Genomic DNA, 13,287 nt, shown 5'->3' on the forward strand with positions numbered 1-13,287 from the left:
CAAATTCAATGACGGTATAAAATACTTATTAATGGTGATAGATGTTTTTTCAAAGTATGGATGGATTGTTCCATTGAAGAGTAAAACTGGAGTTGATGTTGCTAATGCTCTAAATATTTTATTTAAAAATTCTTCGAATTTCCATGGATCTGAAGGATCTAAAAAAAGAAAGTGTAAAAAAATATGGGTAGATAAGGCTTAAAATTTTATGATAAGCATGTTAAAGCATTAGGAGTAGAGTTATATTCAACTGAAAATGAAGCAAAAAGCTGTGTAGTTGAACGTTGGAATAGAACAATGAAAGGGAAAATGTTCAAGTACTTTTCAGCTCATTCTACAAGAAAATACATTGACGTGTTAGATGAAATGGTAAATACATACAACAACACAAAACATTCATCAATTAAAATGACACCAGTTGAAGCTAGCGATAAAAAGAATGAAAATAATGTTTGGTTCAATCTAAATGGAAATTCTCGATCAGAGCCTGTGAAACCCAAGTTTTCAATCAGTGACACAGTTAGGATAACTAAAAAGAAGACAACGTTTGAAAAAGGATACACACCGAAATGGACTGTAGAAGTTTTTACTATTTCAAAAATTCATTTTACAGATCCACCAACTTATAAATTAACTGACGAAGAAATACAAGGTACTTTTTATGAACAAGAACTGCAAAAAAACTGATCAAAAAATATTTAGAATTGAAAAAGTTATTCGCAAACTCAAAAACAAATCATTAGTAAAGTGGTATGGATATCCTGAGTCGCTTAACTCTTGGGTTGACAATAAAGAATTAATAAGTCTGATTTAATAGGAGTATTTTACTACCATGCGTATCTATATTCAATGCAGAGATTCCAATTCTTGCAAGAATTGGAATTGATTTTTTATGATCTAGTTATAATGTTAAATTTGCAAACAAAAATTATAAAATTAATTTTATAATTTTGAAATTATTTTCTTTATGTTATTTTTCTTTTTATTTATGAGCTCAGAAATTATAGTTACCTTGAAAAATTGTAGAGATTATGGAAAGCTTATAGGTTAAAAATTTTTGGCCCAGGACTCGCCTTTTTCTACTACTACTCTAAAGATACGTGTTGCGTATTTTTAAATAAAATAAAAAGGTTTTTCATTTGTGTCGAAATAGAAATGAGTTTTTTATATAGAATTTTATTCTCAAATGGATTAAAGAAAAAAAGAATTAAATGCAATTACACAATATCATTCTCAAAGGAATTAAATGCAATTTCACAATATCAAATTAATTGAAATAAATGTATTGAGAAAGAATTTCATTTCATGTTTCAATTCTAAAAATCTTACAAAATATCTTACAAAAAAAAAAAATCTTCTATTTTGTCTTTACTTATTTGCTTAAAATTATGCCAATAACACAAGTCAACAAAAAAAAAAATTTTTTTCTGGTGCCGAGCAAACAATTTGTTTTTTGTATAGCATTTCTCATTTTGATTTCAAATATGTAACTCTTTTTTTACCATCAGGTCAAGTTGTAAAGATATTTAGGTTCAAATCTTAAGTATTTAGGGTAAAGTCCCTAATATTGTCGAAAAAAAAGTTATTCAAAAGTATGTCAACCTGGGTCTCAAAAGAAGCGTATTTTCATAGAGATTTTAGAAAACATAAATATTTTTCCTTAAATTTTATTGACAAAAAAATTATGTGAAAAAATGCTGAAGACTCTTAAAAAAAAGTCAACAGAATGTTATCCACCAAAAATACACAAAATACTTATTTTTATTACAAATGAATAACATTTTTAAAATCTCTATGAAAATACGCTTCTTTTGATACCCAGGTTGACATACTTTTGAATAACTTTTTTTTCGACGATATTAGGGACTTTACCCTAAATACTTAAGATATGAACCTAAATATCTTTACAACTTGACCTGATGGTAAAAAAAGAGTTACATATTTGAAATCAAAATGAGAAATGCTATACAAAAAACAAATTGTTTGCTCGGCACCAGAAAAAAAAATTTTTTTGTTGACCTGTGTAATCTTCCTTTTTTTTCCTCTCTTGACAATTATTATCATCGCTAAAACAATCACAAAATATTACAAGCCCGTACTGCAGGTGGGGTTGGTAGGTGCGATCAACGCCGCTTTTTGTACCAATTACCCTTTGTTTCGCATAAATTTTGCAATAAAAATCAATTAATATATTTATTTGCTACTTTAAACTACCTCGTTTTAAAATTATGATTATCCGAATATGAACAAAGTAATACAGCTATTAAGTTATACCTGGTAATTTCTAGTAATTTACAGTTGTACTAGACTCATTAGTACAATCACAGGCAGGAATATTTAAAATGATTCAGCTGAAACCAGTTATACATTCTCGATTTCAAAAAAAATGTATTCAGTCTGCAATAAAAATATCTTTATTATTATTTTTTTCAAATTTGCAAGTTTCACAAATTTACAATAAATACATACTGCATATATAAATTTAGGCCGGAGTAAGAAGAAGACATAAACTGTCTTATCACCGAGCCCCGTTTGCATATTATCTGTGTTTATATAAAAGCAAATAAATACATAATCCGTTTTAAAATACATATAAATTTTGCAAAATGCTAAAAATGTCTTTAAAAAAACGCAAAACTATAGTAACTTTCTACTGATTTAAAATTAAAGTAATATAGACATACATATATATTAGTGCATACACATTTGATATACAGTTAAATCCCGTTAACTCGGACTCTGAAGGGGTATATATTTTTTGTCCGACTTAGCGAATATCCGAATTAAGCAAAGCTCTCGTTAAGTCGGACTTTTTGAAAATGTCCGACTTATAGAGATTTTAGGACTTATCGAATGTTCCTCGATATATAAATATTATGTACATATATATTGAACAATATAATCTTATGTGAAATATATATTTTTGTATAAATAATATATGCTATAAACGAAAAAAGTCCAAAATTGATGTTTTTTTCAGTGACTTGCACAATTCTTTTTCAAACAGCTTTGAAGCATTCAAAGCTACTCTTCCAATTTCACCACTCTGAGTAAACATCGAAAAATTAACACGGGTATCAATTGGTTTACGAACTTCTTCAGTCGCTGGTTTTGTCACCGTTTTATCCGACATTTCGTTTCCTTCTTCTTCTTGAATCAATTGTTAACATATCTTCGTAAGTAAAATCTTCCGGAACAAGATCCTTATCACGCTGACGTAACTGATCAATCGAATTTTTTAATGCAGGGAAGTACTCTTCATCTCTGTCTGATACTCCTACTCCTTCCTTAAATCCTGCTTTGTGGAAGCAGTTACTAATAGTGGTTTCTGGAACTTCATTCCAAAAATAAACATGAATTTTCATAGCTTCAATTATGGAGATGGAAGGCATTTGTTTTCCGTTATCAATTGCATTTATGATCTTTTTAATTAAATTAGTTCGGTACTTACACTTCAACGATCGAATGACTCGTTGATCCATCGGCTGCAAACATGAAGTTGTGTTTGGGGAAAAAAGTAGAGTGTGACCGATTTAAAATTCTCAATATTCGGATGGGCGGTGCAATTATCAATAGCCAATGCTACCTTACGGTCTTCTAATGCAAACTTTGTGTCGTTTTCCCTAACCCACTCCTCAAATAGTTCAGAGGTCATCCAGCTCTTTTTTTGCGCACGGTAACGACATGGAGTGCTTCTAATTCCTTTAAAGCAATGGGGTTTGTTTGATTTACCAATAACATACATCGGAAGTTTTTCTGCACACATGTTAGCTGCAGCAAGCCCAGTTAGTCAAATCTTGCATTTCTTACCTCCACTACATTTCTCACCTTTCAAATGCATACTTTTTTTTGGAAGTGCTTTATAAAACAAACCGAACTCATCTGCATTGAATATATCACGCGAGTTATAACTAGAGAATATTGTTGGCAAAGTTGTTTCCCTCCAAGGAACGGTCATTTCATTAGTAACATCTTGACTTTTACCTATGAAATATAAGAAAAGCAACTTTAAAATCAGCATAAATTTTATTAGCTATGGTTTAGGACTTCATGCAGTTTTTTTGCACTTTATCCACTTATTGCTTATTGCGTGGTAATAAGCTAAAACGTGGTAATGACTTCAAACAAATTAAAACAACAGAATTGGTTTGATAATTTATTAGTTTATTGGGGGTGGAATAGAAATGAGAGTTCCATGCTTATTATTATTTTTAAGACAAATTACTAAAAAAAATGTAAATATTAATGAAAAAATAAAATGATAAAATACTTGAAATTATTTTAAACGATACATTGTTTCTTTTTTTCCATATATCTAACCATCCATCGGATGAAAGTTGTCACAGCCAAGTTCTTTGGCAAAATGAAAAGCTTTGACTTTGAAAATGGTTCCAGACACAGGAATGTTTTGGTGTCGGGTGTTTAAAAGCCACATATAACATGCTTTATCCAAATTCTCATTTAGGGAGACACGCATCCGCACTCTTTTCGCAGAAGTTTTATTTTTTTCGACTTCTGAATATATTTTGTTTTTTTCTTTTGACCATCCAGACAATGTTTGCTTTGGAATCTTATATTTCTTTGATATAGATACAGATGGTTCTCTTTTGTCGAGTTCTTTAGTATTTTGTATTTTTCTGTTAAAGTTCCACTTGATAGCTTTCTTTTAGCAACCTTCGATATTTTTAGTAGAGAAACCTTGATCGAAGTATAACCGAATCGAAGATATCAGTGAAAATGTTTAGTTCGTTAAATTATGTTTGACGCTAAAGTAATTAATTTTCGAGCGTTCTAAGTTTAGAATTTTAATTGATATTTTAAAATTTTAATGTAATAGTTATTATCAAATAGAACTTAATCGAAGCTAAACTGAATCGAAAGCTCTCCGTTAAAATGTTTAGCTATGTTTAATTATATTTGACGCAAAAGTATTTTATTTTCGAGCATTTAAAGTTTGAAATTTTTATTGAAGTATTGGAAGTTTTGTTATTATACAGTGTATACGCTTAACTAGGACTTTTATTCTGAATTTGTATATAAGTGTGTATAAGATACACACTTATATGCAAATTTAGAATAAAAGTCTGTATAAGGTACACACTTATATGCAAATTCAGAATAAAAGTCCTAGATAAGCGAAGTTTTTTGCCAAAGAGACCTCAAAAAACAGTACAAATTAGCGAATGGTCCGAGTTAACCAGGGTACGACTTAAGCGGATGATTTTACAGTAAGTTAATAGAGAATGTTCAAGGGGAATTGAAATTCCGTCCGACTTAATAAAAGTCCGACTTATCCAGGGTCCGAGTTAACGGGATTTAACTGTATTAATGTTTAATAAGATATATTAATTTAGTGATAATAACAACATTTTTTTTGGTTTTTTTAATTAAATTTAGAATAATAAATATTTGAAGTCTGTTGTAATAACTCTAATTGTAATAAGAGTCTTTTAGATTCTGTTTTAAATTTCTCCAAGGTGTAGTGCTCTTTATGATTATTAAAATTTTTAATTAAATCTTGTATTGAGGGTCGCATGTGCCCCATTTGTCTGTGTGCCTAGGTAAAATGTACCTAGTGCCCCCCCCCCTCCTCTGGGCGGCCCTGTATATATATAAACTTATTTTTGTCTTTGTTTCTTATTTTCTTATAAAAATGAAAAAAATTTATATCTTATTATACGATTTACTACTTGTAATGTATTGTGTTTTACTATATAATTTTCAACTTGTAAATTTTTAATTTTTAATTTTAACTTGTTACATAAGCTGAAGGCGACAATGTAAACGGGGCTCGGCAATAACACAATATACGTCTGCTTCTTGCTCCGGCCATTTATTATATATACGCTCTTTCTTATTGTTTTATTAAACGGTAAAATTATATATATATATATATATATATATATATATATATATATATATATATATATACACACACACGTTAGTGTATATATGTGAATAAAGAAAATATCTTAATATTATCATGTATAATATTATATACTTAAAAGAGTGCTCAATAGATAAATTAGAGCTATATTAGCAGATACAATAACTGCTCCTCTAAATATCAAATATCAAACAAAAAACACTCCAAATAAATCGTAAGCGCAATATCATAAGGTTCAACCCCCCATTTAACAAAAACGTCTCTACAAATGTCGCTGAAATGTTTTTAAAATTACTAGAAAAAAAACTTCCATACAACACACAAACTCCACAAAATCTTTAACAAAAACACTGTAAAAGTAAGCTGCAGCTACACTGAAAATATTGAAAATATTATAAAAAACCACAATAAAAGTATTTTCTTCCCTAGAATTGAAAACAATGACCCAAAATGCAATTGTCGAAATAAAGCTGAATGTCCATTGATTGGTAAGTGCAAATCCACATTATATATAAATGTATCATCGCAGCTACAAACCAACCCAAAGTTTATATTGGATTAACGGAAGGTGAATGGAAAATCAGATATAACAATCGCAAATCATCATTCAGTAATGTTAAATACAAAAAGTTCACCACCCTATCAAACTACGCCTAGGATTTGAAATCAATTTTAACGCAATCCCATAATAACATGGTCTATTCTAAAGTCTGCACCCCCAACTCAAATATTTCTAAAAGGTGCCCACCATGTCTATATAAGAAATTTGCTATTATATCGTATCCAAAACCTGAGAAACTGAGATATAAAAGTCCATAACTATTTCAAAGTTCCGCCACAAAAAAAAAAATATATATATATATATATATATATATATATATATATATATATATATATACATATATATATATATCTATATACATATATATATATATATATCAATTTTCGTGTGTCGTTTTGTCTGGTTCCATGTCGGCAGACGAAACTCTTAAATGGATTAACAGTTAACAGAGTTACGAGTAACATGCAAGTAGTGGATTGGAATAAATTTAAAAATATTAGAGTCACCTGAGAACTCTACGTTTTGTAGATTGGAGCAGCGAATATTTGTAAATATTCTTATTCCCATCTAGCTCACTTATGTTTAACTATCGTATACAAATACATCGCGAACGCCGGCTATTTTCTAGGATGCAAATACAACGTTGATCCATTGTTAGTTTTATCGTATTTATATTAATGAAAACCTTAATAAAGACGTGATTAAAAATAGTTAGAAAAATTATATTGGTCTAACGTATGTAAAAAAATTGCAAAAGTTGGCTGTTTTTCCGATATAAACCCAACGTTGATCCAATGCATATGGATTAACGTTGATCCAACGTATGATTAAATGTAAATAACTCCACATTGATCCAATGAATATGAACTAACGTTGATACAATGTTTATAACCCAACGTTAATCTAATGTGTATGGATTAACTTGAAATTACATAGACTGGATCAACGTTGATCCATGTACATTGGAATAACGTTGGATTATATACTGTGGATCATAGTTGTGTTTTCGTCGAGAATAGGCAGATACACAAATATATAATTATATAATTTAAAAAAATTATTTTTCATCCAAATATTTCAGTTGAGTATGCAAATACATTTTGCTAATATATTTTTTTTATGAAATATCAAGCAACAAGCAAAACAAATAATAATATCTATTTTTTTAATTTTTTATATCCCAAAAATAATTATCTATCATTGGAAACGCAAGCTGGAAGTGTTAAGACAAAAAGGCCTTAAATCAAGCACAAAATTCGAAGTATGTAGATGAACGTGTAGATGAGCAATGTATGTAGATGAGAAAAATGTATGTAGATAAGCGATATTAAATTAAAATTCCTTGGAAAGAGGATCTAAAACTGTTGCCAAGCAACTATGAAATGGCAGTAAATCGATTAATAAGCATAGAAAAATGGCGGCAGAAATTTACCAAAAAATAATAACTTATACTTAATTACTTTATAAAATTTTAAAAATGTAATCATAAATAAATGCAAAAATTAATGGATTCTTCCACATTTCAATGTTGTAAAACTGAAAAGGAAGGCAACAAAAGTCAGAATCGTTTTCGGTGCTGCTGCTAAATGCCATTGCATTTTGCTGAATAATGTCATACATCAAAGACCAAAACTGCAACGAGATCTCTGGTAGTTTATTCCATCCGCCTTAGTTATTCCATCCACTGCACAGTGGGCCAGAGATCGGCATAAATGCCGAAAGTGAGTATTTGTGGATACTTTTTTTTTGCAAAATTTTAAAAGTAAAAACTCCACAATAAAAAAATCTGACATTTAAATATTTTCATTAATATTTTAGGAGTCTTGGGAATGTTTTCAAGCTCTTCCATTTAAAAAACGTTTTTAAAAAAAAAAACGGAGAAAATACTCATAAAATTGAATTTCACCTCGTAAGCGCAGTTTTCTTTACTTTAATTAAAATTTTATAGTCCTAATATCAGGGTACATGCTGTATTATAGAAAACTGAACAAATAAAAAAATCTTGTATTTTATAACTTTTTTCCTAACTTGAAATATGACAGTTAAAGTATTACAAAGTATAATAAAAAGTTACCATAAAAGGCCCAAGATCTTTTTTTGCCCACGTTTCCTTATTATGGGAATAACTTTTTTTCAGAGTCTTATTGTAGAAGGTTTCTCATTAAAAATATCTTGCGCAAAGTTGCGCGAATTAAAGTTTACTAGGTTTTAAACGTACGGCTCGTTTGTCAATTTTAATTATTCAAAGCACATTGTTGTTAAGTATGAACTAATTAATTGCAATTACGGAAACTACAAGAAACAATAAAGTTTAATGCTACTCTACTTAATTAAGTAATGTGGTTGTTTTTTTTTATGAACTTAAACATATTTTGGTTAATTACACTGGTCAACAATAAATTTGCACCAGCTTTAGTTTTAGGCTGACTAGATATAGTTTTTCACGCTGATTCCAAATATGTGTTTACGTCTAATAAAATACGTCTGAATCTTGAGATAATGTGTTTTTTTTTTTTGCACTAATATATAGTTTCAGTGTGAAATATACTAATGTTTCTTTATTTTCAGGGTAATTATTTCAATAAATTTTAACTTATATAATGCCAAGAAATTGCAAAAATTCACCAGACGCCTTTTGCTACATTTGTGGGCAATTTACATTGTCAGGGCGAAAGAAAATCACTCCAGAAATCTCGAAATTTACAAGCTGTATTTCGGTTGTCCTTTGGGAGATCAAGATAAAACTTGGGCACCACATGTGGCTTGTTATAGTTGTTGCAGCTTATTACGAGATTGGATCAACAAACGAAGGTCTTCATTTCTATTTGCTATACCGATGATTTGGAGGGAACCAAAAGATCATTACAACAACTGCTATTTTTGCGCTGTTAATACTGCTGGATTTTCGTCGAAAAATAAGCACCAAATTGTGTACCCAAAATTTGATTCGACCATGAGGCCTGTTCCTCATGACAGCACCCTGCTCATTCCAGAACCACCAGCTGATGGATTAGACTCTGTTGAAGATAAATGTGTTGTTGATGTTGAACGTCAAGATGCGGCTGATGTTGACTTTGGTCCAGATATTGACGGCGAAGAGCCCAAAGTTTTCACACAAGGTGAACTGAATGATTTGGTTAGAGACTTGTCCCTTTCCAAGGAAAAAGCTGCAGCTTTTGGCGTCAAGACTGAAAGAAAAGAATTTGTTAACAGTTGGTGTTAAAGTATCCCACTTTCGAAAGCGCAACAACGATTTATCTAGGTTTTTCACCCTTGTGCATGGACCCTTTTGCTACTGCAATAATGTCAATGGTCTTTTCGAAAGTTTATCCCAAGTGCATTCGCCTCGTGATTGGCGCCTCTTCATTGATTCATCCAAGAGGAGTTTGAAGGCCGTGTTGTTGCATATTGGCAATCAGAAGCCATGTATTCCAATTGCTCATTCCGTACACTTGAATGAAACTCACGAAAATATGAAAATATTACTAGACGCTATTGATTATAAAACTCATCAGTGGAACATTTGTGGTGATTTGAAAGTGATTGGTATGTTAATGGGTATGCAAACAAGGTTTACCAAGTTCTGCTTCTTTCTTTGTTTATGGGATAGTCGTGCTGTAAACGAACATTACGTAAAACGTGATTGGATGTTGAGAACTGAATACGAACCCGGTGTAAGCAGCGTTCACCATATTCCGCTGGTTGATCCAAACAAAATATTTTTTCCACCGCTTCACATCAAGCTTGGTTTGATGAAAAACTTTGTAAAAGCATTAGGTTAAACTGAATCAGCGAGTTTTTAATACTTGGTTGAAAAATTTCCCAAAATTAGTGCAGCAAAACTCAAAGAAGGCGTTTTTGTTGGACCCCAAATTGGAGAGGTTTTGAAAGACCATGGATTTGAAGAGTCACTTACTTCCGACGAAAAAGAAGCATGGAAAGCGTTTGTATGGGTTTCTAAGAATTTCTTGGGGAATCACAAATCGTGTGAATATGAAAATTGTATTCAAAAGCTACTTGATTCGTTCCAAAAAGTGGGCTGTTGTATGTCATTGAAAATGCATTTTCTGCATTCGCATTTGGCATTTTTCCTGAAAATTTGGGCGCTGTGAGTGATGAACAAGGTGAACGATACCACCAAGATATTTAAGTGATGGAAAAGCGTTACCAAGGATTCTGGAATGAAAGCATGTTAGCTGACTACTGTTGGATGCTTTATCGTGATGAACCAGAAAAAGTCTACAAAAGGAAGTCATTTTCACAGAGATTTTAAATATTTATATGCTTTAGTCAACAGTCTTTAAACTATTAAATTTGTATAAATGTTTAGGAATAAACCTAGTAACAGAGACTTTGACTTATTTGTATAGAAACATAAGTGGTGCTTGAAATATTAAATGTTTATCAATGTTTACGTATGGGGATAAAGTACAGAATGTCCGAAATTTAAAATTTTAAATATCTCAAGAACTAGACGTGCTGGAAGAAAAATGAAAGCAGATTTGAAATCAGCGCAAAAAACTGGTTTAGAAAAAGTTATTTAGATTCATGGTGCATTCAAAAAGTATTTTTTTGTTGACCAGTGTTATCGATTATGTTTTTAATTATGTAAAATACGAACGCTATTTAAAAACTTTAAAAACTATAATTATATTTTTATATTGAAATATCATTGTACCAATCATTATGAAAAATTACTCGAAAATTGTTTCATGGTTTGGAAAACAACTTAATCAAATTAGTTACCGAAAAAAGGTCTGTGCTTTCTATAATATTGCAAACCCGATTTTGCGTCTTACTAAAGATAGCTAACCAAATTAAATTATAAATGCAAAAATTAATTATGTTGGACGTTTGGCGGGACAATTGCGCAACAGTTTACGGTACCTAACTTTACGCTTTGGAATCTGGTACTTAAAATCAATCAATCTTATATTCATATACAAACATACACACATACACATACACACAATACATACATATACACAATCACACATATACATATATGTAAATAAACACATATGAATAAATAAACACATTATACGTACACACTTACATACACACAATGCACACTCGGGTTCATAAAAATATGTTCATATATGGAGCAGAAGGGTAAGGAGTAGAAGAAGAGATAATTGAATAGATTTAAAGTAAAATCTTTTATGTTTTAGAAAAATAGACAGAATTAATTGAAGACATAAGATAGTGATAATGTTGTGTTAGAACTTTATTGAGTGTTTTTATAAAGGATAAATTTTTTGATATTGGCAATAAAAGCATTGCTAGTAATGTTTGGGAGATTTATTTTTATTAAAAGTAGCAGAGAGTTCCAAGAGTGAATTGATTGGTATTTAATAGATTGAATACCATATTTGCTAGTTTTTTTAAGGCAGAGCTATTATAACAAGATATTGATCCAAGTTTGTAATTATGAATATCACTTGTGAGTTTAAAATAGTTGTTGAAAGCAATAGGCATGGTATTATAAATAATATACCACACAAAAACACAGTTTAACAAGTAATGAGCTCATCTAACTAAATATTTGATAAACTATACAATAAGTCTGGATAAAAGAAAAAATGCACCAAAAACAACAGAAAAGCAAGAAATTAAACAAAAGAAAAACTTATTAAAACTCTCAAAAAATTTTTTCAAGCCATCAAATGAGTTTGAAATCATCATGGACGATGAATCTTATTTCTGTGTAAATGGTGCAAATTGTTCACAAAACTCTGGCTACTATACAAAGGATAGTTCTCAAACTGATCCTAACATTAAATTCAACTTCAAAAAAAAGTTTGACGAGAAAGTTCTCGTTTGGATTGCAATCAGTCGTTTTGGTCATTCATTGCCTTATTTTGTTGTAAAAAACTGTGCACTGGATGCAAAAACTTATTCTAAAGAATGTATTACAAAAAGACTTCTTCCATTTATAAATTCCAAGCATCAAAACATGAAAATTTTATTTTGGTCTGACGGAGCGAGATGTCATTATGCAAAACACACATTAGAAACTTACAACACTTTAGGTATTAACTTTGTCGACGCTAAAGATAACCCCCCAAATGTACCGCAGTTAAGGCCAATTGAAAATTTTTGGGCACATTTAAAAGCAAAAGTTTATGGAAATGGATTTACTGCGAAAAATCTTGACCACCTTAAGAATAGAATTCGATTAAAGTTGAAAGAGTTTGATCCAGACTACTTTTTCAACCTAATGGATTCAGTCAAAACTAAAGTTCGAAAAGCCGCTGATTTAGGACCACTTTCGGTTATAAAATAGTTAACAATGTCCAGTCACTTATTTTAGTTAAAATTTTTGTCAAAAATCGATTAATTTTGTATTCAATTAAGAACAATTTTTCATTCCGGATTTTTTGTGAACAGACGTTAATCCCTAAATATTTGATCTTATCTACAGTATTTATTTTTTACCGCTTAATCCGAAATTAAGTTTTTTTGTAACTTTGTTTCCTTGAGATTTAAAAATAACTATTTTAGACTTCTTGGTATTTAAGGGAATTTTGTTTGATTGTAGCCATTGAACCAAATATGCAAGGTCATGATTAAGATTTTTATTTAGTTTTTTAAGAGACTTACTAACAATAAGAAGATTGGTATCATCAGCAAAATGATATGTTACCGATTCAATACAGTAAGTCAAATGTAATTACTTTACAATGGCATATATTGATTTAAATGTTTGAGTTTACTTTGTGTGACGTATAACACGTTTATATTTTTAAAAACATAGTTGAAAAGTGTCAAATCAATCCTTAAACCAATGGCAAACGGTATACTGGTGTATTTGATGAAAATGATATGGTAACACCAG

The 13,287-nt window shown here is 30.2% G+C and overlaps 1 protein-coding gene across 1 annotated transcript; it reads right to left on the reverse strand.

The window, feature by feature from the left end:
- Positions 1–3,122: 3,122 nt before the first annotated feature.
- On the reverse strand, positions 3,123–4,435 carry LOC136088254 (tigger transposable element-derived protein 4-like). The gene is made up of 4 exons (XM_065811939.1): positions 4,321–4,435; positions 3,811–3,984; positions 3,587–3,702; positions 3,123–3,485 (listed from the first exon to the last, which is right to left on the reverse strand). Exons 1-4 carry the CDS (start codon positions 4,433–4,435, stop codon positions 3,123–3,125), a joined length of 768 nt encoding a protein of 255 aa, XP_065668011.1.
- Positions 4,436–13,287: the final 8,852 nt, after the last annotated feature.

This window comes from Hydra vulgaris, chromosome 12 (assembly GCF_038396675.1).
Source record: "Hydra vulgaris chromosome 12, alternate assembly HydraT2T_AEP".
NCBI lineage: Eukaryota > Metazoa > Cnidaria > Hydrozoa > Anthoathecata > Hydridae > Hydra > Hydra vulgaris.